Below are 27,696 nucleotides of genomic sequence, written 5' to 3' on the forward strand. Positions count from 1 at the left end.
GGATGTGTGCAATACATCCCCAAGGCTTAGTGTGTTTGTGTGAGTTTGTGGTTTGATCGTAACATGTATTCATGGCAGATGTCAATAATACAAACCCTTAGACCAGCGTATAGACAAGCCATCACACTTCATCTTCTGAAAGCTTTCCACAAAGAATTAGACACTTATAGAAGATTCTATCTGAAGGACCACAGGGATCTCAAATTAATGGCTGCTGCCACTTAGCTCAAACATTACCATCTACAGGCCAAACAACCCACTGGAAGTCATGAGTTAGGCCTACTTATGCCCAAGAAGCCACTAAGAATCTCAAAAAAATCTCCCCCTTTCCAAAGAATCACTTGACCAAGGTCATCACATCACACTTTTGGCTCTTGCAAAATTGAGGGAATTAGCCACTAAAGTATGACAATGAACTCTGAAGTGACCTCAATTCAGGAGCTCCTTTTGCCATTTCTTGGCTTGATTAGAGATAACGAAGAAAATCTTTGGCTTTGTAGGCGCACAAACATTCAAGGCAATTTTACTTTTCTTATAAAACTGCCTACAATAATGCAACCTCTTCCATGTGTAAAGAAGAATATATGAGTATGCTTTGTGATAAACAAAAGATAGTCTAAACAGTTGGAAAAATAGAGATTTTAATCACAGTGGTTTAGTAACGGACACACATACCATTTAAATGATCAATAAAACAAACAAACACACAATGCATCATTTGTAGAACACAAGATATGAACACATAACAATGTAGCCAGGGTTGCTGGATGGATTGGGGTCCATTCCTTCATATAAACCGAAGTAGTGGATACTGTTGGCTCCACTCCAGTCAAGCTGTAACAGTGAGTCAGAGAGGATTCAATTTGTTGAGATGACATTATTGTCTAAATCACTATGCACAACAATCAGCAGTGATAACATTATAATGTATTCTGTCTGAATAACTGAATTGAGAAAAACTGAGCCAACAGAAAATACACAACTTATTGTTTTCTGGGCCCATTGCCATAACCAGCTGCGTGATGTCCAAGGATCAACTCAAGGATCCACTCATTCAAAATACGTCACGCGTGTCCATAAAGACTCTTCATTGAAGTCTTTCAGGAAGAACGGTGACTATGGTGCCCTAAATCACTGGCTCTTCAGTGGGACTTAAGCCGGACAAAATTCTTGAAACTATGAATAACTTCCTAAAAACTTTAAAGTTTCCAAATGAATCCATCTCTTGTGCTGAAATAGAAATAACCTCTCAAAGAATATTGATATTTTTGATTGATATTAATGTTTGAGTGATATTGATGTTAATGTTTGAGCGATATTGATGTTTTCATCTAAAAGTTGAAACATAATTATTTGACAGTGGAAGTTAATAAAATAATAACATTTACATATAAAAGGCCCTAATTTAAATGACGGGTATAGTGTAAAGTCACTCAATGAGCAAAGTGTCTCTGGCATGAACTAAATATTGTGTGTTGCGTGGGAGCAGTGTAGTCCAGCAATGTTCGTGCTTAGGATCTTGCTCATACCTCGTTATTAAATTAGCTTTCTAAAACTGATTAAGACTGAAAAAGTCCCTGATTACAGCGCATTCAAAGCCATTGTAAAACACACTGCAACCATTCACTCTGACTGTATTACATTTGTACATTACTGCACCATGAAATTATACATAATTTAGTGTTGCTGTGTCTCTGCATTGCTTGCCAACCATTCCACTACAAGAAATATATTTTTGGTGGAAGAATGGTTATTATATTATTTATGAATAAATCATTGCATTTCTTTTGTCTGTGTCTTTATTTCATGAAATCTTGCCAAATATATGTAGTAACCGTTTTAGAAAAGCAATAAGCCTTGTATCATGCCTAACAACAACCCTACTTAGAACCTACCATCTCTTGGGGCATACTACTTTTCCGCTATTCAAAATTCAATTTAAACCCAAAATGTTTTATTAAGAACCAATAACACTCTCAACGATTACCTGATTAGTGAGGTCAACCCTCCATGGGTTGACCTGCAGTCCGTCGCACCAGCCCCCGCGCCCGTAGAGCCAGGTGCCATGCTCATTGGGCACAGCCCCCTCTGCCACGCGGAGGGCACAACCAAGGGCACTTCCTGCACAGGGCATCAGAGTCAAAATATTACATCTCACAAATAGCATTTCCATTCCATACAAACCTGGCAACACTTCTTAACTTATCATTTCACACTGGCAGAAAAGCTTTAACACGTGTTTGCTGTTAAACAACATTGTGTTACTAGTAGACTATGTGTATTCAGTTTCATACATTTCACAGGTTCCATTTCGTAGAAAACTGTTCTGGGATCTCTTAATCAACTTGTCTACAGCGTGTGTCGGGGAGTCAGACTATTTGTTCACAGCAACTTTCAGACCTTGTGTCCTGAGAGTGGATTCAACCAAAGTAGGAAGCAGCTGTAACAGAGTTTTTTTTTTATTTTTTATATTGGCTAAAGGTCCGGAATCATTTCCACTAGTCATAAGCATTGAAATCAGTACATAAGTACTTACATCTAGGTAGTATTTTTAACAATTACCCCACTGTCAAGTGTTTAAATAGTTCGGCTACAGGGACACAGCATTTCTTTTTTTTTTTTACCTGCAGAGTCGAAAATGCGGGTGTTATTGTAGATGCCATTGACCAGGAAATGGTGCGAGGTTACACAGAACTCTCCACAGCCATACTCATCGCTACCATGGCCAGTGATGACGGCATACAGCTCAACCTGTCACAGAAACAAAATGGTTTCAAAAGTCAAGGTGACACCCATTTGACATCACATTTGAAAAAAATAAATCTTGTGGGTTCCTATTAAGGAAATCTTATGGGTTCTGTCTGACACAAATTATTACATTAAACAGTAGAGCAACTTACTGAATAATGATTTATAAACGGCCAATTTATTTTGTCTATTTGTGCTATTTTATCTGTACAAAAAATACAAATCATCTGATGATTACCTTCTTGGTTGAGGTTGGGATGGTAAACTTCAGTGGTTGGAATCTCTTATTGTAGCCTTTGTCAAATGTGCCTCCATCAAACAGTGATGTCAATTTGAATGGCTGAAGCCTTTCACCATTGCCGGTTTCTTTGATTGAAATAGCTGGAACAAAATGGCTGACATTATTAGAAATTCCCCCCTTAAAGCTGCAGCACAAAGGGAGAGAAAACCTTGTTCAAAAAGATCTGGAATATGTTCATCAGCAACCAGAGTGAAATAAAAGCAACAGGTTAAAGACAGTATGTGTCACAACCCCACTGCTTGAAATGTCTATGTGGAGGGGAGGGTAATTGTTTTGACTTGGCTGATATTTTGAAGGCTGTTGCAGAGGGATGAACAGGTCCAGACGCCCCTCCAGAGACTCATTTCTCGCCATTTCACTCCACTGTTAGCAAGACACCTGTCGAGTTCCTGGAACACTGTCTGTCTCTCTCTCTCTCTCTGTCTGTCTCTCTCTCTCTCTGTCTATCTCTCGGTTTCTCTCTCTCTCTAAGCCCTATGGCCTTCTTACCGACAGCATCACCAAGGGAACATGAGCCACTGTCAGGGACAAACCAAATAACAAAAAAAAAGACATTTTACGTGAGCTATTCGAATTTCAACGCATTCAGTTAGCTTACATTGTGATGCCAATGGCCTCAAAAAAATCTGGGCTGTATGTTCGTGTGTACATTTGTTGTTTCGCATAAATACATTTTAATCATGTTAACACGGGTGAGCCTCTGACCTGACTGATTGCTTTGACTGAAGCGAAGGTTGAGGGTCACGACCCAGGGCATGGCCCAGGGCACAGTCTTCATGGTGAACGTACATCTCCCATTATTCAACAAGGGCATGAGCGGAGACACATCAGTAATCCAACGACCAATTCCTCTGTTGAATATGAACAGGTCAGTCAAGTCAAAACAAGCTTATTTATATAGCACATTTAAAAAAACAACAGGGGATGTATTAAAATACTGTACAGTCAAAGTTACTAGACTGATACATTACGGCAAAGGATATAAGAGGAAATAGACATATAAAACCTATAAAACATATAACAAGCTTATAAGACATATAAAACATATAAAATATATAAAAGAAAAAGGAATAAATAGTAAGAAAATAAAAAGTGATAAAAAGTAAAAAAGGATAAATGCTAAATATACATATTTTTTTATTGAGGTTAAATTGAGGTTTATCAGGTTAAAAATGGGACACGCTTAATGGAACCATCAAAAATAAAATAGTGGCAAGTAAAAAAAGCAGAGAAGCACTACAAGTGTGTGTAACCTGCGGAATGCGGTGATCCAGCGTCCCAGCTCCATGTTGCAGTACGGGCTGAAGTGGTCACAGCACACAAACAGCTGCACGGTGTGGTCCCAGTGAGCACATGTTTCATCCCTTCGGCCGGGACAGGACAGGGAGGCGTCCAGCTCCAGCACGTTGTAGTCCAGCCCACCTGCCAAAGGCAACAGAAAACGCATGTTTAAACGAGCCCATTCTGGGACTTTGGGGAAAAAGCAAACTCGTGCCATCCAAAAGGCCGGACAATGCAGGCGTGTGCAGAAACAGACCTGTGGGGAGGTCCACCGTGGCTTGAGCCCCATGTTCCCCCTGCATCTGGACGTGGTCAAACACAGGCACGACTGTAGCTGGCCTCTCTAGGTGTTCCCTCAAGCCCTCCTGGTATTCAAACCTACAGGGGCCACACATCTGACTGTTTCTGTATACAGTAATAGTGCTCTACAGTTATGGACTACATAATAAAAGTAGCACACACTCTTTCTTGCTAAAGTTGCAATGGTGTGTGTGTGTGTGTGTGTGTGTGTGTGTGTGTGTGTGTGTGACTGTGTCTTGTCACAAACCAATACACAGATCAGGACAGCAGACTGCAGGACTCTCAACCTCAAATCTCTTACTTCATACCTCCACTTGTTTCTGTTTGCAATAATACTCGACTCAAGGCAGCACATATGGGTTTTACTGTAGTTGGATTTTTTCTGATGGTATTGACATGCTGCATGTTGTGAGCAAAAAGAAAATTGATCAATAAGTTCACTAACCACTGGGCCTGCCAGCTGAGGAATCTGAAAGTGGGGTAGAGGAGCCAGCCCGTCTCACACAGCACCCCCTGCTGGTCGATTCCAAAGAAGAAATTGGGAGAGGGAGTGGTTTGGAAAGACACGTTCACTTCTTTCCCAGCTCTAGACACCATAAGACATTTACAAGGATGCACACACAGAGAACAAACATCAGGAACTGAGAACAGGAAGTGTGAGCAAAGTTAACTACAGAAAGATAGGTGGACAGTAGCAACGAGCTGCTGAGTTTCATTTCTTCTCCCAGCTTTGTGGGAGTGCACTAAAAAACATCACCAGTACAAAGACAACATACCGAAGGATGTTGTCAACAGATGCCTCCAAGTGCACCATGGCAGCAGGTATTCCTAGCGCAGTGTAGCATTCCTCTCCAATACAGTTCATGTCTTTGATTGGATGCCCAGTTGAAGCGTATACCAGAACTCCCACTGCTTTAGAGGCTGCCATGTTCTTCACCTGGGGCAGGATAAAAACATGTCACTTCATTTGGCAGTATATTTCCTATTGGCATCATTGTGTCAATTGGCTTTGACATTAGGCTATGTGAGAGTTGTACATTTGCAGTGTACTAGCATTCATTGTTACTGACTATGGTGTTAGACAGACATACCTTCGTGAAAAATGAACAACCACTGTCAGTAACCCATGCAACGGCACCTGCAACTGAGGAAGCGGGTGAACAACCATCACCTCCATCCTTCAGTCGGTATGGTTTCTGGTCCCAGTGGCCGTTCAACCAATCATACCTGGCGTTCAGTCGCTTGGCGATCACCGGTATATTCCATGCTGTGTGGAAGACAAAGATGTTTTGCATGAATCAAATTGAACTCACATGGGAGAATACCGTACATGATTTGGTTAGTGGACATGGAATCCTTCTTGCTTCGCTCCAAAAGTGATTGAGCCTCACAAATAAAAGCCTCTAAACGCAACAGACCTATGGAAGTGAACACAGCTTGAGCCAAGCCACAGTTGTGTCCACTGCAACCCCAGGAATACAGGACCTTCGGGATCCAGTTGCCCAACGCAAAAACAGGGACGGGTGAAAAATGTAATCTGGAGAGGACATCTTTCCCCCTGTGAGAGTTAAAAAACAAAACAAAACAAAAAAACAGTTAATTCTGAAACGTGAATATGAATATGCATTTAGGACTAACCTATTGGAATAATTCTGTCGCTTGTGTCCAGTAAGAACATGATTTAGTCATGTGAAACACATTGACACTTTCATCAAACTGCCAACACGCGTAATGGTCAATTTGATGCTGGGACGCGTTTTATACGGGCCTCCGATAGCCTACCTGTGAGAGGCCGAGGCAATGTGATAGACCTGCTCCCTCATCCAAAGCGCGTCTTCAGCAGCAGAGTCATCCAGAGATAAAAACAATGCATGAGTGTTTTCGGGCAGGTACTTGACCAAGTCGGTCAGTGAGGCGTTTGAGGACCACAAGCACTCCAAGAAAGCCGACTTGTTAGTGAAGGCGTGGATAACCACGGACGATTTCTTTTGCACGGGATACTTAAATTCCCCACCCAATGTCTTAATCTGAAATGGAGCTGCAATGTCTCCCGGTTCAAACCCTCTAATGTCATTATGTTTTCTTTGATATTTCAAGTGGATGGTTTGAATTAACGGCGCCAAATTCCGCATTTCCTCGTCAAGATTATGGGAAAGTCTCAGTTTAGACGATGAATATGCATGTATTTGAAAGCCTGTTAAACACGCGTTAAACAAACAAAATACAAACGCGATTATCAGACACATTTCTGTCATGGTGCAAAAGTACCGCTATACACCAGACTTCCTTGTTTCTCTTCTAAAGTAGTATTAAACTAAGTGGGCGTAACCTACGGTGGCTCAAAGGGTCAAATAAGCTATCCATTTGAGAAAATGTGTGCATAGAGCTTCATGCAGAGAGCGCTGATTTTAATTGGCAAGGGGAAATATTAATAATTTAGCCTATGTAGGCTAATTGAATATTCTGTTTCTCATACAACTCCACATCATTGTATATTTGTGTTCATCTGCGGCTGGAAAACATGTGTGTTCTCTATACATAGATGGGTAAAATGAAGAGAAGAATATCCATCGGCATCAATGATCTCTCCATTGTGCGTCCTGTACAGAACTTGTAGAGCTCAATTGCCGGCGTCAATTTTATACGCTTTTGACTGCCATTGCGCACATGGGATATGTTTATCAGAATATGTAGCCTAGAATGTTCATTCAAAGTCATTTCATTGAATTAACTTCAAATCAGTTAGGCTACAGGACGCGCAATGTGCAGAAGTTATGCTGCAGAAGGGAAAACTTTGGTCCCTTTTTGTCCCTCAAAACAAGTCAAAACAAGTCAAATAATCTCGTATTTAAAAACAACTTTTTAACTAGCCTACATTTCTTAGAGCGAGAATGATGGGCAAACTTAGCCAGCAGCTGCACTATGGTTGAAAACTAAGCTGCCTATATCAAATGTAGATTTTATATCACTTTCTTTCTATTCACATTGTCCTTTTGTAGTTAATGCTAGAAATAACAAGGTTACGCAAATGTATGACATATATGCCACATACACAATGGTAACTATGTAGGTGACCATACATGCCAACTCTCATTTTCATGGTGTAAATTGGGTTTGAACAAATGGTCGCGATTTACATCATGACTGGGTTGGTATAGTCGTCTCTGAGGAGTAAAGGCGCGAATTAACACATTATAATTACACATGCCACTTGACAGTAGGTTTGCACTGTATAAATGACGCGCGCTCCCTGGGACGCACACGAAAGTGCACCACAGTTCTTGCAATGCTGCACATCAAAGTCTGTGGAGAAGACATTTTCTTTACTCTCATTCCTGGTTTCAATGGATAGTCAAGTATAGGACATATTTCAATTATTGAAAATCTAGAATATACTGGTGTTCCTGCATCTTTAACGGCATCGCTCGTCCATTGGCGCACGCTCTCAGGGCAAGATGAAAACTCTGCTGTCAATTATAGTCCTTTGCAGTTTGGCAAATATGTTTTGCCAGGAGCTGTATTCCAGCGAAGACAACTTGTCAACGGAAAATTTCCAACTTGAGGTTTGTAGGCTAACTCATCTTTAATTTGACTGCTTGCCACGTTGAACTCTGAATTGCTCCACAAAATATGCATCCTTTTAAAAATGTTTTTACCACATTTTAGGACTACCCATCTCAGGGTCACTTATTAGATCCTGAGCCTTTGCAGACATTACTGCGAATCATAAGGAAACCCGGTGCACAACAATTCTTCGGTCTAATGGGGAAAAGATCCACAGGTAACAGCTATTCAACTGTCTAATTTTAACTAAAAGCAATTGATGTATTAATACTAACCTGTGATTTGGATTTTGTTTTACAGCAAAAACACAAGTGACGCGCAAAAGTAAGTGAACAGTTTTTACGCAGTTCATGCAGCCCTTGCTATTGTTAGAGGCTCGTAGAAACGCATGCTGTATCCCTGCTAACTTTGTTATTAATTCCTCTGGTGGCGAGGTGTGCGCAAAGCTCTTATATTCAGTGTTGAGTAATGCATTAAAAAAGTAATGTAATTACAGTCAGGGGCGTAGATTTGCGTGGGGACCGAAGGACGTGTCCACACCAATGTCAAATTACGACTGAAATGTCCCCACCAATATTCAGGTTGAAATGGGGAAAAAAGCGCTCACCTGCGCTACACAAAGAGTTAAATCATTTTTCACTTAAGTGCTGCGGATCATCTCGTACAGATCTTGTAATGTGCAGTAGCCTATAAGGGTAAATCGCGCTGATTTGAACTTACCTAATAACTACCAGTGAGCTGCAACATGCAGCGCTTCAGCTTTACTGCATGAAGTGCGTCCAAATTCACCCATTCTTCTCTGTTGAACTCCTCGAGAAGTAGGCTACTCATCACACATGTGTCACATGAAAGAGCCTTTTCTCAGCTTTTAAACGGTGCTAGCTAGCCACTGTTTGCTGTGATAAACAGTTTGTGAGAAAAATAACTTCAAGAGATTTAATAATTATTCTCTGCGCCCATCTCCACATCCATTCGTCTCGGTGGAATATCGTAGGCCTACACACTCTTTACGCAACACATGACAAACCATATATCAGAATAAACAGCAGACCTTACCGAACACAAAGGTGTAATGCATTCCCGTGTATAGTTAGCTGTTCCAGAGTAATCCGGTTTTGAAATAAATTATAGCAAAATTCAACATGGTCTTTCGGCTGCATTTCTTAAAACTGAGCTGTGCATCGCCTAGATATCTGTAAATATTAGAATCAGAGAATATACAGGCAGCTCACGGTTAAGAGTTTGTCAATGTAGCCTTAATGATTTCTTTTCACAAAATGCATGTATTTAAGTTTCTTAAAACTGAGCTGTGTTTAAATGGGCATGATTTCATAACAGACCAAATAGAAAATAAATGTTAAATATAGCCTATTAAAATCAGATTATGTAGGCTACACAGTGTAGTTAGATCAAGTTGGACAGTAGCACATTTTAATCATGGATAGTAGTTGGACAGTATCACATTTTAATAATTTTATATATCTATAGTGGCTGGTGAAAGAGTTGAGTGTTTTTTGTTTTTTTTGGGGGGGGGGGGGGGGGGGGGGGGGTTAGTGGGTAGTGTCCCCACCAAAGCTCAGACCAAACCTACGCCCTTGTTTAGATGACTGTAGAAAGGGAATTTGAGTTATCTCTGCCATTCATGCAACAGATCTAACATGGTTAGGCTATACTTCTCATTTCAAGCAGTGAGAATAACTAAAATGTTGCTTTTACAGACAAAGATGGTAGCCATTATTCTCAAACTATTTGCATTAAGTCTACACCACTGTAAGTGGAAGGAAAGGCAACCAGCAATGATGAGAACCATTTAAAGTCAACATACAATTTCACTATGGCTATATTTTACTATATTAAGTTGTGAGTGACCTTTGGCCTTTGGGGCCTACATTGTCCCATGAGCCATAACTGCAACCATTATATTGTTCTTTTGTTAGCCTTAAGCCTAGCTCAGTCATTATGCCATACCACATCACCTCCTGCCGTGTAATGAGCTGCATTGAACACATGAAGATCTATTGAGAACACCAAATCCATATTTTCTGTTATTTTGGTGAAAGTAATGTAAACGTAGTGTAATGCCTTACAATTCAAAGACAGTAATATTGTAATGTAACAAATTACTTTGAGATGACAGTAACAAGTAATAAATAATGCATTACGCTTTTGAAGTAACTTGCCCAACACTGCTTATATTACGTAATTGAGGAGGCAGTAGGTTGTTTTGTGAATCCACATTCTAACGCACTTGCGAACAGTAAAACAATTTATAGGTACTTCCGATTTGTGTGTTTGCCTTATTTTAGGGCAGAAATTCCAGTCTTTTGTCGGATTGATGGGCAAGCGGAATCTAAGAAAGCAAAGCGGCAAGTGCAGTTTTCACTTGATATGAATATTTGAGACTTTGTCTAAAACGACATCTGTCTTAAATAGGCGACATGCCATTTTTATTTGCAGAGTATTCTCACCACCCTCCGGTGCCCTGCAACCTGCCAGTTTAGTGGCATGATTACCAAGCTGTCGTCTCCTTCAGGGTTTGGAGGACCATCAACCTGGGAGATAAAACCTTCATAGTTGTCAATACATGTCGGACCGGAGCTGTGGCTTTGACAGCCTGGAAATAAAACATTAAAAACCTCTCTGTTTTTTTGACTAAACACAGCTACCCATGAATTGTATCAACATTGATATATCAAATTATTGTTTAAAGATAACAGGTTTGTGATTTAATTTCCTTGGCACCAACAAACCAATCAGACCATAAGCAGGTTCGAATTGGATCGATGGATACCACTATAAACTGCAACACTGCCCTCTAGAGCACAATGACAACTGGAAAAATATCTTGGAAACCAAAAACCTGTTATCATCACAAGTTTATTAAGTGACTGTACAATACAAATGAAAAATAAACTTAAAAATACAGAAGTGGAGTACATGACCAAAACAAAACAAAAAAATATGCTGCAGACATGCATTTGCAGTGAGTGTAACTTGTGTATAAGTTACAGACGAGCCTTGCAAATGCTTATGACAATGTTCATGTTTTATTCTTTAAATTGGCATAATCTGCCTTATGAATTCATTTGAACCTGTCAATCCAATTCACAAGCCTCTCCAAGAAGCCTTCCTTAACATACAAAAAAATATTACTTAAGCTGGCTCGGTATATATATTTATATAAAAATAAACTAAATGAAATATAACAATTATGTTATAAATGGTGGTCCAAGGCTAGTGGCTAGACAGAGACAGCATTTAAATCTGGAAACATTTGGGAGTTTTAAAAAAAACAGCTGTGAGAAGAAGGCAGCTTTGTGGCTTCTCTCTTAAGATTTAAGAGTGACAGATGACAGGTTGCACTTTCTTTTTCTTTTGGCTATGCGTCATGGTACACCATTAGAGAACAAGGTTTAAGCAATTCATACTCACAACACGAAAAAAAAAAAGTTAAAGTTAAATGGCATTTTCCTCAAAAAAAAGACAAAAAATGACATCACAAAGGATAAGTTTTGTTTTGTCCTCTTTTCATTTGATAACGGGTAAACAAATAACGGGGGAGAAATATGATTGTGCAACAGTTAGAGATGTCTTGCATTTGAAGTTGGCTGTTAAAGGTGGTGGGGGGGGGGGGGACAAAAAACAAAAGACAGCAAAAAATAAACCTTTCTTTTCTGAGTACAGAATTCAGTATATATAATATATATATATATGGGTTTGGCCTGCCTAATGAGGTGGGATTAGGTAGATACTCCCCTGGCCAGAGAGGACCCCTATTCAACCCTCTTTAGCTCATCACACAGCACAGTCCTCACAGACTCCGCCAAGCTGAGTGTGTGTGTGTACGTGTGTGTGTGTGTGTACGTGTGTGTGTGTGTGTGCCTGTGTAAAGGTCTGTATGTGTGTGTGCATTTGCATTGGCCCGAGGCCAACACCCTGCCATTGGCCCAGGCTGTGGGTTGCTAGCACGTACAACTTAAGCTCCCATCTGAACGGTTTTAAAAGATCTTCCCTTTCTTCTTGTTTTTCTCCAGAGTTCTGTAAATAAAATAAGAGACACAGAGAGAAATGCTGTGAATGAACAGAGAAGACATGACACAAGCACTAGCACCAGCATCAAAAACTAATCAACGGAGTTGTTTACACATTTATTAAACCAAATGTTAAATCTGCCAGGTTTTAGTTATAAAAACACACTGGTACCAGAATTTCTTTAATGTAACATCAAATGTAAAAACTGGATCTTTGTTATTCTCATCATCAAGGTCAACGTCAGGTGAGTGGCAGTTGTGTCCTGATCAATTCCATAAAAATCCCTTTAAAAAAATATATATCTTGGGTGGCAGACCACTGGATGAAACCACTGCGCTACAGGACAAGGAGCTGCCGGCGACTGAGAGGGGCAGTGGTTCTGACCTGGAGGCGTCCAGCTTCTGCTGCTCCAGAAGGCGCTGCTGGGCCTCCCAGTTGGCACGGTCCTCCTCGAACTGGCGCCGCTTCTCCTCCAGCTCCTTGTGCTGGGCCTCCAGGTTCTTCTTCATCTGCTCGTGACGCCGCTGCAGCTGTGAGGAGGAGGTCACAGGCATGGGTCCTACACAGCTCTCATTTCAAAACCCCACACTTTTTCCAGACTCAAATTTCCAGGATTATTTCCCTTAATATATTGAATAGATAGGATCATATTAGTGTTGGCCTAATGTTCTGCTGCAGACCAGGGGAAGAGGAGACAGCATGTGCTCAACTCACTCAGGTCATTACCAGACATGATGCACATCTAGTCTAGACTACGCCCAGCCGAGTTTAAAGTGGGATATTAAAGCAACACTATGTGGTGCTTTGCTCCCTTTAAATTAACAACTTCAAAATAATTTTGATGATGTACTGGGAAAATGGCGTCTTGGCTGAGGCACTCCCGGAACGCCTTGTATTGCACTATGTAAGTTTGCCTTACCGTGCAGGCATTTTTGTTTTTTTTCTTCAGTTTTCGATGCAGCATGTTGAAAAAGGTTAGCCAGTATATAGAAAATAGAAAATTCTTACTTTGTGTTTAAGTCTTTATGTTTGTTCTGGGTGCTAATATCATAGAGGGTGCTTTGAAAGCAACATGGAATTATGGCAAATATCATCTTACCAGACACTAGGAAGACTTTTTTTCTAATGGAAAACTTTGGAGAGTGGATTCTAGCAAACTTGCTCTAGCAGATGAGAGCCCCAGTGATGTGTACCGCTCAGGTAACCTGGGAGGGTAGGGATGTACCTCTGCCTCGGAGTCCTTGAGCTTCTGCACCTTCTCCTTGACCTTCATCTCAAACACCTGCTCCATCTCCATCTCCATCTTCTTCATCTTGGTCACGTGCTCCCTACGCTCCTCCTCCATCTGGGCCAGGGGACTCCTGGGATGGACAACACACATGTGCACACACACACACACACACACACACACACAGAGAGAGAGAGAGAGAGAGAGAAAGAAAGAGAGAGAGAGAGAGAGAAAGAGAGAGAGCAGACACAAAGCGAGTCAGTCACACAGAGCAACATGGGCTCCCACAGTCTTGTCCTCATATGTTATCAGCCACTCATCCCCTTGCTATGATTCCTACCACCTTTAAACGCAGATACTCTTCTCTCTCTCCACTGATGCCCCCCACATCCATTCGGCTAGTCTCCCATTGAGACCCAACAGCCATTTTTAGACTTTCATCTAACATCCCCTGCCACTACCACCACACACACACACACACACATTCTCTTAACACATCTCCCAGGTGGACAGACACAAGGAGTGAGGGGACACAGATGGAGCAGGAGGAGGTAGACCCAGGGGATACCAGGGTGTGTGTGTGTGTGTGTGTGTGTGTGTGTGTGTGTGTGTCTTGTCATTCACCAACATCTTTGTAATAATACTTGTCATATTTCACTTTAACCTACTGAATATTCCAGGGGAAAAATCTACTGGTACAAATGTACTAAATGGAAGTCAGCTTTGGTATGTTGTTTCCCTCTTATAATCGGGTAAAAGTCAGGGCAATTAAGGGCTGTAGGACAAGGGCAACACCATCTACTCTTTGGGGAAAGGAAAAGCCCGGAAGTGTGGGGAATCAGCAGAGACTGGGGGAGGGGGGGGGGGGAGAGAGAGTGAGAGAGAGAGAGAAAGAGAGAGAGAGAAAAAGAGAGAGAACCTTACACAACATGAGAGTTTGGAGGAACTTAAATGACCACTTACATGCCGTCAACTGTGTCAAGTCTAAAAAACAGAAACACACATACTTAACATGCTGAAATCAAAACCATGCGCTAAAGAAGCAGAGTGAATGAGCATGACCAGGTATTGCAAAGAGAGCGGAGAGGTCACAATTTAACGTCTCCGTTTTCAAACAAACATGTCTGTGAAACTGGAAGTTACCAAGTTTACTTGAACATTGGCCAATTTAAAAGGGGGGGAAAAAATCACCAGAGTTTTTACACAGATCTCTGTTTCTTGAGGTCACCGAGTTCTGTCGGTACAAAAAAACTAATTACAGCCACAAAGTGTAGCACTGTAGCTGCCTTGCTACTCGAGCTGTTGGCTGCAGCAACTCAAGGTAGGTGGCACCAATTTGTTTTTGTTTTTTGCACCAACAGTATTTGGAGACATCTGTGAGTTCTCCTTTAAGGACTATGTTCAATAGTCCCCCTCTTTGCAAACCCACAACATAACATCATGAATGCATAGATATCATTGAGGGTTAATAAAATAAACAGCAGTGATGAACAAAGCTTGATTTGGCAGGTGGGTGTTGAGCAACACACCCGTGTGTCTCATTCGGTCATCCTAAATCTGTATGTGCTTGTGCATCGCTAGTGAAGCAGATGTGTGAAATTGTGCATTTGGTTTGAAGCCGGTGGAATAAATGGACATTGGACTTAAACCAAAGGTGACAGAGTTTATGTGAGGCTGGTGAGGTTACCACAAGCGCTGAAAATAACTAATGGCACAGCAGTGAAGGAACACCATAGGCCCTGACTTACTTGACACAGACAAACAAACACAACACACACAACACACTCACTTGGTGAGCTGCCCTTTGCTCTTGTTGTTGTCTACACCGTTGTAGGTGACCGCTGCCAGCTTCCTGCTTCTGTAGTTCTCATAGTGAACGTTGTTTGTGACGTCCTTCAGATCCTGCATATGGGTTCTGTACAGTGGAAACAGATGAACAGGCAAAATTCACTCTGCAGTAGTGACCGGGTGAGGCGCTATTACCTGGTGGTCCACTTACGGCTAAACTGAAATCATGCTGTGTCCAGTCAGCATCCATCAATCCCTTACGGCACTTTTCCCTGTGGCAAAGGTATGAGGACACTGCCTCCACTGCTTTGATGGTATGGCAGACCTCACTCTCACCCTCTCACACAATACCAAAGGCAATCTGGACAGTAATGTAGTTTTGTGATATCCTCTTGCCTAATCAGACCTGCATATTTCATTCGTCCATTACGTATCGATTTGATCCTTCTTGGGGTGAAAGCGGGACACAGGAAAGTGAGGTCCGAGGTCTCCCCTTCGTGTGCTCGTGGTTTGGTCCACAAGGCCCAGCAAAGGGATCATGCACCAAATCCAGTGCTTTGTATTAATCATTTCTGTGGGCACCTTTTTGTTCGAGGTTTTACCTGGTCAATCTGCTCTAGCTGGTCTGGTCAGACTAAGAACAAATGACTCAGTTAGCTGTGTGTAGATGTGAAAGCCTCTGTGTGCTGCCAGTGCAGTCTGTGCCGTGTTGAGAGTTTTAGTTTGCAGTATTATGCAGGTAATGCCACAATATGCCAAAACGTGATACGTGACCACATTTATATTGCCAGTCTGCCAGGCAACAGACACAAAAAGTTAAGGACATGTAAGCAGCTTAGTTTGGCTGCCAGTGCTAATGACTTGCCCACCCTTACACACACACACACACACACACACACACACACACACACACACACACACTTAACTCAAGCCCTTACCTGATCAGCATGTTCCTGAGGATTGTGAAATCACAGTGCTCCCCATTTTCAACTGCAGGACAGGACAAAAAGTAAACAAATACAGTCTCATACATGACACCCGTGTCTACGGACACCTTTAGTACAGACGCACACAACTTCACAATGCACAGCACAAAATAAAAAATAAAATAAAAAAAGGTTTACTTCGCAGGAGTTATTGCTATAGCTTTATTTATTGCTAGGGTATTTAGCAGATGCTTTTGTCCAGAAACTTTCAAATTCAATCATTATCACAAAACACATTCCTGCTCAAAGGTGTGCGCTACACCTTGTAATGTGAATTAAAGGCCAATTCTTCCAACCCTTTAGGTAAAGTTAACCAAGTCAGTCGACATTTCTAACATTTCCCTCGGAAGGTAAGAAGGAACTATCTATTTATCTACATTACATCTGTGTGCCCTGGGACTGTTAATATGTACCCTTCTGACTGATGTTGTACACACAGGTGTTCTTCAGAGGTTCTAAGTACCCCACTGTACTTCTGACCAAAACGCTTTCTTGACTAGTTGAGTGACAACGTCACAAGAGGCGTGAAGTACAAACATTCTAAAACCTTGAAACAGTAATTTGACACCTTTTATCTTTTACAACTGCATGAGACGACTTGAAACATCTTTGAATGATTCATGCATTGCATTCATCACCGCAGTTTCACAATTGTTTGGAGTCGTCTTGACTCTTTGGTGTTAAATGACTCTTAAGGATGGAGGTGAACTGATGTCATAGAAGCAGGAAGTGAGTGATGATATATGGCGTGTCAGACGTGCGCCAGTGTCTTACCCTCTGCCACGCCCCACGGGTACTGCCTCCCCCGGATCCTCTTCCCATTCACCTCAATAATGGTGTTGCTTCCCACCACAGCCAGGGGCAGACGGTCCTGTAAGAAGGGCGAAAGGACAAAGGTCAATAAAAGCTTTCCTGTTCACAAAAATTGGTCACATTGGCCAGAAACAAACTGTGAGAATGTGATTTTCTTAGATAAATGCCTTCTCTATCCTTCTCCAACTCCAACAGTTATTTATAATAATTGGATATGCATAGCTAAAAAAGTTAAACCAAAGTCCTTTTAGGCAAGTCCCTCCACTCGGCGGCCATATTGTAGCGCTTTTTGGGCACTTATCGGGCATCTATTTCAGGCAGAACTGCGTGTGCGCAAGGCTTCACGAATCACGACACGCCAACCTCGCTCCAGCTGCGGGGTCACAACACATAATTGGCCTGATGTATTCACAACATACCACATGACTGACACAATGTATTCACATGTCAATTTCTGGAAGGGGCGGAATGTGTGTAGATGACTGCCCTGTTTGTGTTACGAACTAACCTCATACATATCTATGGGTGATTCTTTGAGAACTGTGTCTCCTCATTAGAACGTCTCTGGATAAACCCAATGGCCAACACCCACACTATGAGTCCTTGTGCACCTGAATAACAGATCCAGCACTACGATTGCAAAATTCTACAGTGCGCACACACACACACACACACACACACACACACACACACACACACACACACACACACACACACACACACACACACACACACACACACACACACACACACACACACACACACACACACACACACACACACACACACACACACACACTCTCTGGTTTTTGGCTAAAAAGCACAAAAGCCCCCCAGAACAGCCGGGTCCACCACAGTCCCAACACCTACCACCACCATCATCATGAAGGTGACCTTCTTCAGAATCAAACTCTGAAGAAAAGAAACTCCACTCAGGTGGCAAAAAGGAGTGGGGCAGATTGAGTTGAGTCTCTGGGCTCAGGAATTTGTAATAAGCGCCGAGTCTCCATGTATCGTATGTCTGCAGTGTCTTGTGGATACTTACTTTGATCTTTCTCACCAGCTTCATTTCCTCCTCATCATCTGTCTCTGGGAACTCGTAGATCTTGATTTTGTGCTCCTGGATTTCTCGCATGATCTGTTGGGAAGGGGACAGTGAGTTTAGCAACATGTCCACCAACGTTCGTTAGCTTACAACAGGACTATCCACAATGCAATGGAAGCCAAATTGTTTGCAAAGAATGAATAACCGAGTCATCTGAGAATGGCAAAAAGTGTGAGGTCACTACATTCCTATCTACAGTTGTGTACAACACTGCAGGGAAAGCGGGCTACTATGAGGTCAAAATAATCTGCGTCAAATCTGCTATTCCATTTATCAGAGGACATTTTAAGTGTCATCTTACTTTGAAGATAATCTGCAGAGCAGGCATATTATTAGACCTTCTGTGAAGTACTAATTTGTCTATACCCATTTGTGGTACAGTAAAAATTAAAGGTCGTATCAGCGATGGCGGAGTAACGTCACTTCTGTTGACGTTCAAACAAAACAGAGAGCTAGCTCGCTACTCCCTCCCACTCCCTCATGTGTAATTGAAACTCTCCTGAACGCGCATCTCGTCGGTTATTGGTTGGAACACTTTATTTTGCCTTTGAGTGATTGGCAACACTTGTTGGTAGCAATTGTTTTTGTGTGCAGATCTCAGAGCCTAGGCTGCCTACAGAGACACGTTTTTTGACGACCTACTTATTGGGCAGGCAGCTAGCGGATCGTTAGGAAAGTTTAAATGAATGTGATCATTTATGTTTGAGCCTTTTTTGGGCCTGCAATCGCTGATACAACCTTTAAGCTATTCACATATTAAGATCATTCATGACACATTTAATTTGATTCTAGCTCTGGCAGCTGTAAGTGCTGGGCATCAGTTGAAGAAGGGGAAAACAGGAGCACAAGTAATATCAGTTTTTTACTTTGTTTGAAATCATTCTCCACCAGGCTCAAGAACCACCACTTTCAAGACACCTGCTAGTAACAAGATGCCTTTGCATTCTTGAACAGCGAGTGTTGGCCTCAAAACACTTGGCTTCCGTGTGAATTCCTTTAAACTATTGCATGCAAGGACCTGTGAGCAGAGCCTGCAGAAGCCAAATGTTCTAGAAATCCCACACACAACAGTTTTTAATTTGACTAACGCCCCTGGAGGGCCAATACCTAAATGTTAGCTGCTCCGTGCTTTGAAGGGACCCGACTCAGTCAGGCTGCTGGCTTAGAGAAGACACATTCATAACGAACAGGTTTCTAAAGCTCCCTTGAGTTAATTAACCATTTTAAGCAAGCATCTTCATGTTAAAAACAAATATGCCTTCCGTGACAATAAAGTGCCTCTGCCTCCTACAGCCAAGTATTAGTAATCTCTTCTTGAACTTGTACTTTCAGCAGAGACTCAATAAAGCATAGTCTGCACCCTTCAGACAGCCTGAAAGTATTACTTTCTGATTTGAGCTTGCTATACAGTATGTGCTGTATGAGCTCAGCTTGTTAAGAGCTTTTAAGCTCATCTTTGGTATCAGTGAGGAGGAAAGAGAGATTTGGCTTTCCATCTCCTTCACCCTCTCCCCTCCTATGGCGTTAAGTCCTCCGCACCAGATGGCCGAACCCTGGGAGTCCGCTCAAATCACAAGGGCCTCACGCGTTTCAGTTTGGTCAGGGGGCAGCACGGAGACAGAAATAAAACTGAGGGGAAAATGTTCAAATGGAACTTAGCACCGAAAAAGCAGAACAAGATGGTGTGTGTGTGTGCGCAACATGGCAAGACAAAACACAGATGAGCTTCTGTCTAAACAAACAAAACTATGACCAAAACAAAACACAAGCCCACCTGCTTCTTGAACTGTTGGCACTCCTCGGGGGTGAGTGTGTCTGCTTTGGCAATCAGGGGGATGATGTTCACCTTCTCATGCAACCGTTTCATGAACTCTATGTCCAGCGGCTTCAGCCTACGAGAGAACAGGCATGGCATTCAGCTTTTATCACCTCTTAACCACCACCATTATGCTCACCACACTCTAACAGCCATCAACTGAAAATCCACACACACACACACACACACACACACACACACACACACACACACACACACACACACACACACACACACACACACACACACACACACACACACACACACACACACACACACACACACACACACACACACACACACACACACACACACACACACACACACACACACACACACACACACGTCAAACAAAGAAAAGGGGAAACCGGCTTATCTCGCGCATGTGTGTGGTCAAGTGTTTACGAACGGAACAGCAAACAGCATATGCTGTTGATCTGTCAAGTGAACAGGTCACAGATGGGAGTGCTGAGAGAAGGGCTATGAGGACAGGGCGTCCCATAGAGTTGTCCAGAGGGATTTGGTCTTTAGTCCATGCCTATGACCGGCCACACAGTACTCCTCACGGACATCAACACAAATGCTTGTCCATCACAGCAAGCAACTCAGTGGGAACGGGAGAACAGACGTAATAAGACACACAGACACTCACCCCAAGTTCAGCATGAATCCTGGGGGAATTTGTCCCACAGGAGGTGCACACACAATGTATATTTAGATCACATGCACTAATAAAATACATAGCTTCAAATGTATCTGACTTCAAAACCTTGGAACAAACCTCAACATATTTTACAATGCAGACAAACTCTAGGTCTGTTAAAACATCCATAGGATTTCATGGATTACACACACGCACACACTATCTAGTCATACAAACATAAACCTCTCAAATAATCATAAAAAAATGTCTTGATTGTGATCCGTCACAACATCTCACTGGATTGACCTAGCAAGCTCTTAAGCCTGCGAGAGCACTAAATCAGTAGTGGCTCAGAGTGTGTGAGTGTGGTGTGTGTGTGTGTGTATGTGTGTATGCCTGGTGATGTGTCTAGCCTCTTTATGAGGTTAATCCAGCGTCGAGGCTCAGTGCGGCTGTCACTCACCCGTGGCCCGAGGGAGCGATGAAGTACAGGCAGCAGTGCACCCGGCTGTCGGGCATCTGCCGTCTGTTCACCCGCGACTCGGCGTTCAGGTAATCCTCGAACTTGCTGTCGATGTGATCGATCACCGGCTGCCAGCTGAGACAACAAGCAGAAATACGCAGGGTGTTTTGGTCAGTGGATGAACAGGTCAAACAGATCAATATGTGTGCCTGCATATGCCTACACACACACTTTTTTCTTCCTAAAACACACATAAAACACAACCAAATTCTGACAAGTGTCAACCTGCTTATCACCCCTGGTTGGCCCGTGGCAACCACATATTGTAGCCCACTTTTTTCTTGTACTTTTTAATATGATTTTCATTACAATACCGCTAAATCAATATTGATGGTATTTGAGCATGTGTTGCTGATGTTTATATTTGCATTCTGATTTGTTTACTAGACTACGTCCCCGATCTTAGTCATAATTGTTATATTTCCCCAGAAGCGCAGGGTTGTGATACAGAGATGCATTTTTCACTCGCAATGGCAAAACAGATAAATAACAAAACATGTTAAATTATTTTGATTTGCCATTAAACGTAATCAGACTTCATCTGTAAGCAACACTAACGTTAAAGTGCAAAATGAAATGAAACGAGGAGGACTCGGAGCTTGAAGCTCAAGCCCAAAGAAAAAGCTTTGTGCAGGCATGGGAGGCTAAAAACTCTGGACTCTTCGAAAGACACAGAAAATGAACCTGACGACCGTACACAACGTACCCCGCAGTAAATGACAGAACAAGTTCTCTTGTCTTGGGAAATACTTCGTTCAGGATGTAAGGACTGGATGAACACTGGCGATCGAGGCAGCATAAAAGAGCTGCAAAGAGATTCGCTAAAGTCGCGAGGTGGCTGCTCCTGTAGATGGGCCAATAGACAGTGCCATGCAGAACATGAATGATGCCGAACATGCTCACTAGGGTAAGGATATGATGTTACAGAACATCACAAAACTATAAAACTACCATAGAACTACTAAAGAAATCTCACCATACTAGAGTTGCAAATGACTATAGTTCTGTTTTGTAAAGGGACATAGTAGGCCATGTATGATCTCTTTTGTCTCTATTTCTTTTATGAAATAGGCTAGGTGAAACAAATTAAAACGTGTGTCTAAAGACTAATTAGTGTTATTGTTATCGAGTATGCAAAACAAATAACAGACCATTAATGATGGCAACCATTTGGTTGGCTTTGGCAACCAAAACCTCATGCCTGTAACGCAAGTTAACATTGGGCCCTGTCTGATATCATGACTCATATGACATATCTGAGTAGCCCTGATGTAAGGTGATGTCATAGCTCATATGACATATCTGAGTAGCCCTGATGTGAAGTGATGTCATAGCTCGTATAACATATCTAAGTAGCCCTGATGTAAGGTGATGTCATAGCTCATATGACATATCTGAGTGGCCCTGATGTAAGGGCAAACTTCCTGGCCCTTAGCCCTCATGGACACCGGCACAAGGATGGACACCTAAATCCAAGCCTCCTTACCAATTGCTGTTGTCCACAGCATCGCCAAAGCCCGGGGTGTCCACTATCGTGAGGAGAAGCTGGACTCCGCCCTCTTTGAGTAACACTTTGGACTGCTCTACCTGCAAAAGGGATAGAGGAAAAAGATTTCTGAGGTTAATTCTGCAACCACAGTGGTCACTGGTGGTTTCTCTGTCTACATCCATACAAAGCAAAACACTGGGTGGATGTTTAAAAACATTATCATTCCACACTGGCAACTCAGACTTTGGGAAAAATAAAAACGTAATTCCGGGGATTTGCAACATTTATAATTGTTGATTAATAACGTTTCTTGGCCATTCCACCAGTGTAACACCATCAACAAATTAAATGTATGCAGAAATCCGTTGAGAAATCCACAAGGCAACGAAACAAATAGTGCAGTCCCAGCCAACAGCTGCATGTAGTGACACGCAGAATGCAGAACTGTACTATTAACCAAATATGCTGGGAAGGCAGATGCGTGGTGGGGCAACAACTCGGTAGTGGTGTAGTGGTGGTGCTACTGCTGTTGCTTGTTGTGTCTGCCTGGCTCTTAACAAGGCTAAAATGTGAGGTCATGTGAAGTCAATGATGTCTGAAAGCTTTTTCAGTCCCAACTGATGACAGAACAAGGGGATGTGGGCCAATCAACTATTCCTGAAATGTGGACATCAACCCAAATGGATTCTAAGTGGGAGTGACATTGATTAAATCACCAAATGGGTGTCCAAATGTAGCAGGGGTCGATGGGTAAGCTAAGTAAAAGTAGGAATGCTTTCTACAACAACGCTGGGCCCTGGCATGAACCCGCTAAAAAGGGAAATTGGTAAATCTATGAAGGCAGTGACGTGGCTATTTTGGACACACAGGCAGTTCTGACCTGCACAGTCTTCTTGACTCGGTTTGAAGGACCAGGGTACTCTGCGGAGTAGAGGTCTGTGAGGAACAGGGAGTTGATCAATGTTGACTTGCCCAAACCAGATTCACCTGTGAAACACAAACAAACATTTGTTAATATAAAGCCTCTACATGAGCACGAAATATAATAACACTTCAAAACAGAAACAAACATACCATAACATTTGGATAACTCAGACCCAACTAATAATGGGATTGCAGAGCACTTTGGCCAGTACAGTGGGTCTTTTTCTGCTTGAACTAATAACATTCACCGCAAACAGAGGAGCGTGTCTGGCATTCATGACACGAACAAAAAAACACACTGAGGGAGAACTGGTGGAAGAATGCGCCGCGTCCGACTGGAGGGAGCAGAGGATAAGAAAACAGGCCTTTATGGGGCCGACTAGCGGAGAATGGTGCCATTATAAGGCCTGTCCAGGCCGTCCTATTCAGAGCCTTTGTGTGGACGGCAGCTCGGCCTCATTAGAGAGGCGAAGGGGTGTCCAGGAGCACGGAGATCACTCGGATCTGGCTGAAGCCTGGGGAGTTCTAACAGACTTGTGTGCAGCGACTGAGAAATCAGTAGAGCTCGAGCTTGTTTGATTATGTACAAGCTTACAAATTTGTGCATGCCAAGTTGAGGGGAAACGGTAAAACCGCAAAAAAAAAAAAAACTCAAAGTAGATGGCCTGCACTCTCTTAAGGAATGCCCCTTCCTGAAAGCACCCGACAGGCAGTCTACACACATTCACAGGGCTAGCTCAGACTCAGAAAGCTAAGACCACAAAGTGAGTGTTGTATAGAGATAGCCCCCAACTGATGGGCTCCAAAGTGAAGCTGAGCCCAATGGGTCACCTGGTTCACCGCCAAAAATTTGCCTTTAAAGGACATTGTTTAAGTTTACTGTAAATCATGCTTGTTCTTTCAGCACTTCTAGTAACACCAATGGGCCAAGCCATGCTGATGAAGCTGTGCTTATTCAGGTGACTCAGAAAGAAATTGCTTTAAGTATGCATCAAAGCTTACTGCACTGCATCACCACTAAAAAATCTAGAACTCTAGAAAGACTATTTTAAATAGAATCAGAATCAGACTGCTGTGTAACCGTCATCAACCCCTCCCTGTCTGGGAGCTGATTTCACAGATATGACAGACTGCCATTTCCTGTGGGGTTATCATGTGACCCAAAATGTCCAGAACGTGTGGGATTTGGTGAGCGTTCAACAGGATATTTCCCACACCAGATCCAGAGGCACACATGCTCCGCTCTGTATTCACAGCTCACTCTCTCCTTCTCTTAGTCCCTTCCTTGCACACCATCACACGGAATAAATTAAAACAAACAACGGTCTGTAATTGTAAAAGGCAGTAGAAAATTTCATATTGAACGGAGATTGCAGGGTCCTGTTTCTCAGAGCCCTAAATTAAGAGGTGTCCTTACCCACAACCATGAGGGTGAACTCGAAGCCTCGTTTGACAGACTTCCTGTACACTTGGTTTGGCAGGCTAGCAAAGCCTACATATCCCTCCAAATTCTTCTGTTGCTGCCACACACACACACACACACACACACACACACACAGACAAACAAAGAAAATAAACAAAATGCGCAAGACAGCATTTCCCATCATTTTCACAATGCCACTGTAATGGAGATCCAAAGAAAACACATTAAAAGACAATAAAAATCATGTATACTTACTGCTGTGTTCAGGAGTGCGGCAGACAAATCACAAAGTTGGAGGCATCAAGAGTGCATGTGGCAATGGCGATGTTCCAGAACAGAAGAAGTGGAGAAGAGAGAGGAAAATGAGTGCCTAAAATACCCCGAGTTGTGTGTGAACAACTACCTTGTGATGTGAGCCACATAAAAAAAAAAAACAGCAACCAACAAATGGTTCTTAGTATTGCTTCCTGTTTTTTGCTAAACATAACGATAACCACAAATATGAATACTCATCTAGCCCTACCAACTAGACTGAAATTGTAATGAGATATTAACAGTAATCTGAGGGACAGGCTTAACACAACAGTAGGCAAACCAGTAAGAAGTCACTTATAATTCAAGTGCCTGTAGTTCCCCCCCACCCCACACACAAACACACAACTCTGACCTTTAATTTGTGAAAAGTCAAGTCAGTGATACTCAAATGTTTGTCATGTAGAAGCTGACTGCCTACCAGTGACACTGCACTAGATGAGAACCTGATTTGAACACATCAATAGACACTCCATTCCAGCGTAATTGGCCTTTTAATGTCAGAGCCATCATTAATTCAGTGTCGCATGAGCACATCTGTAACAGTGAACTAGTTTGGACCTTCATCAGTTTAACACATCCAACTGTGTTCAAAGGGGAAAGCTCTAGGACTAAAATGGTCCAGGAGAAAGCATGACATTATCATGCCCAGAATTGACTAATCTACCAAATATAACTAGGGCCTACCTAGCCTAGGCTTTCCGTTGGGTTGATTTATGAGATATTTGGAGCTGAAAAATATTTCTCTTCTCAACCTTTGCACCCATCAGCAAACAGCAGTTAAGCTGAAATTAGACCAATATTCACATACCTTACAACTGAGAGGTGCAAAGCAGAATGTTAACTTTAATTCATAAGCACATTACATATTAGCCTATGTGTGATGCTCGTCTTAATCAAAGCAGACATCGTTGCCTAATGCTGTGATTTTTAGGGCCCATGGGACGGCTGAACTCTTAATTTTCATGAACTCTTAACATTGACACCCGGATGAACTACACACGCCCCGAAACTGATGCTTTCTGCCACTCACAATACAACACCATGATTTATTTTTAAAATGTATCTCCACATTCGTTGACTTAGCCCCTATCTGAATCTGACTAACCAGCTAGTCTTAAAAATGACACCAGACATTATTTTATCGCTCGATGACAGGGCTAGAACACTACACCCACTTTGTAGCCTACATGTTTTGCAACATTGAAACACTGCTAACTACATGCGTGGAAATATTAAACCAGGTTAAAATGCTAATTTCATGTCGCCATCCTGCTTATTTAATGGAGAAATTGATTGACTTCTAGTGTTCATAGTAAACGACATCTAGTTAAATATCTAGGTTAATCTGGGAGGAAACAGGAACTTGGACGCTTTTTCTAAAGCTGGATGCAGACTGTGCCACTGCTAGCATTAAACTACTAGTTCAGTTTCAATGACCTAATGTAATGCAAATGTAAAGCTGTCTAGCTAGCTGACGTCGGCTGACAACTAATGGTAACGTTTTCTGACGATGACCTACTAGTTATCGTCAACGGAACGTTATGTTGTCATTGATAAATACATAATGTTGCACATATGTTTGTTGTAAGAAGTAACTAACTTAATCACATCATGAATCACATAATGTTGTAGCTAGCTATCCGCTAGTTAACGTTAAAGAAAGCAGAGGGAGAACTTAACCCTAACGTTACAGAGTTGGCTAGCATTGTTGAAAGTACAGATTTAACATATAAGCATAGAACATGTCTGCCTACAAAACAAACACTAAAGTAGGATCTACGTAATGTCTACAAAAATAAAGTACATGAAAGAAGCTGGCTATATTAGCTGGCGATATCTTGCTAGGAAACGTCGGGAGGTATGTTGATCGAAGTGATATGATCATTATATGTCGCTAGCTGACAACAAGCTAAGGAAGTTCAGCTGTGTTCTTGTTCGCAACCAAACCGTAATACGATCCAAAGCACTTCACACTAAATTAATCGGACACAGCATGAATATGTATATCGCCAAACTAGCTAAACAACTAGACTTAGCTAGACCAGCTAGCTAGGTACAAGGAATGACACATGAGGAAAAAATCCACAGGAAATGCCTCCCTCGCGCTCTCTCAGTAAAGTGAGTGCAAAAGCAGCTATTGGGCGTTGGCTTATTCGAACTAAGATTAATGTTAGTCTGACCTTAAAATCAAATAGTTTCTTAAGCACGTTGGTAAATGTGTGATAATGAGACAGAAAACTTACCCATTATGTTGACGTTCCCAGCCGCCTCGGAAAAGCTATCACACACAGACCGACATTCCCCTTGATAACCCGCTCGGTTTAGGGCTGCGTTTCTTGCGTAAAGCAGCATTTGGTTAGCGTCAGTAGGTCGTAGACATGCGTGTCAAAAGTTTGGTGAATAGCCAGGCACAGCAA

The 27,696-nt window shown here is 42.2% G+C and overlaps 2 protein-coding genes across 4 annotated transcripts in view; both read right to left on the bottom strand.

The window, feature by feature from the left end:
* Positions 1-624: 624 nt before the first annotated feature.
* Positions 625-6,905, bottom strand: LOC143119346 (uncharacterized). The gene is made up of 12 exons (XM_076280780.1): positions 6,413-6,905; positions 6,049-6,188; positions 5,722-5,897; positions 5,407-5,567; positions 5,076-5,216; positions 4,587-4,708; positions 4,303-4,471; positions 3,755-3,900; positions 2,987-3,129; positions 2,625-2,751; positions 1,988-2,121; positions 625-834 (listed from the first exon to the last, which is right to left on the bottom strand). Exons 1-12 carry the CDS (start codon positions 6,883-6,885, stop codon positions 715-717), a joined length of 2,052 nt encoding a protein of 683 aa, XP_076136895.1. The 5' UTR covers positions 6,886-6,905; the 3' UTR covers positions 625-714.
* A 4,150-nt stretch (positions 6,906-11,055) lies between these two features.
* The window catches only part of septin7b (septin 7b), a 407,282-nt gene continuing 390,641 nt past the window's right edge, over positions 11,056-27,696 (bottom strand). Inside the window, exons 1-14 of one of the 3 annotated variants that reach the window (XM_076280808.1) lie at positions 25,220-25,238; positions 24,959-25,061; positions 23,498-23,604; positions 22,615-22,715; positions 21,069-21,203; positions 19,921-20,038; positions 18,087-18,179; positions 17,003-17,099; positions 16,181-16,232; positions 15,244-15,369; positions 14,418-14,438; positions 13,452-13,587; positions 12,611-12,756; positions 11,056-12,232 (exon numbers count right to left, since the gene is read on the bottom strand). In XM_076280808.1, coding sequence (XP_076136923.1) covers positions 12,193-12,232; positions 12,611-12,756; positions 13,452-13,587; positions 14,418-14,438; positions 15,244-15,369; positions 16,181-16,232; positions 17,003-17,099; positions 18,087-18,179; positions 19,921-20,038; positions 21,069-21,203; positions 22,615-22,715; positions 23,498-23,604; positions 24,959-24,968 — 1,182 coding nt within the window. In that variant the 5' untranslated portion in view covers positions 24,969-25,061; positions 25,220-25,238 and the 3' untranslated portion in view covers positions 11,056-12,192. Of the gene's footprint in view, positions 12,233-12,610; positions 12,757-13,451; positions 13,588-14,417; positions 14,439-15,243; positions 15,370-16,180; positions 16,233-17,002; positions 17,100-18,086; positions 18,180-19,920; positions 20,039-21,068; positions 21,204-22,614; positions 22,716-23,497; positions 23,605-24,958; positions 25,062-25,219; positions 25,239-27,696 lie in introns of those variants that run through there. The other 2 variants (XM_076280806.1, XM_076280807.1) reach the window with 2 other exon arrangements.

The sequence above is a fragment of the Alosa pseudoharengus genome, unplaced genomic scaffold, assembly GCF_046254945.1.
Source record: "Alosa pseudoharengus isolate Yale_2024_CS ecotype anadromous, Long Island Sound unplaced genomic scaffold, YU_APseudo_1.1 YU_APseudo_1.1_scf_12, whole genome shotgun sequence".
Classification (NCBI taxonomy): domain Eukaryota; kingdom Metazoa; phylum Chordata; class Actinopteri; order Clupeiformes; family Clupeidae; genus Alosa; species Alosa pseudoharengus.

Excerpts from the sequence above, each read along its gene's own strand:
- LOC143119346 (XM_076280780.1), bottom strand. The coding sequence starts at position 6,885 with ATGACAGAAATGTGTCTGATAATCGCGTTTGTATTTTGTTTGTTTAAC. Across the intron at positions 5,898-6,048 it reads AGCTGTGTTCACTTCCATAG|CATGGAATATACCGGTGATC; the intron begins GTCTGTTGCGTT and ends TCTTCCACACAG. Across the intron at positions 2,122-2,624 it reads CCGCATTTTCGACTCTGCAG|GAAGTGCCCTTGGTTGTGCC; the intron begins GTAAAAAAAAAA and ends TGCCCTGTGCAG.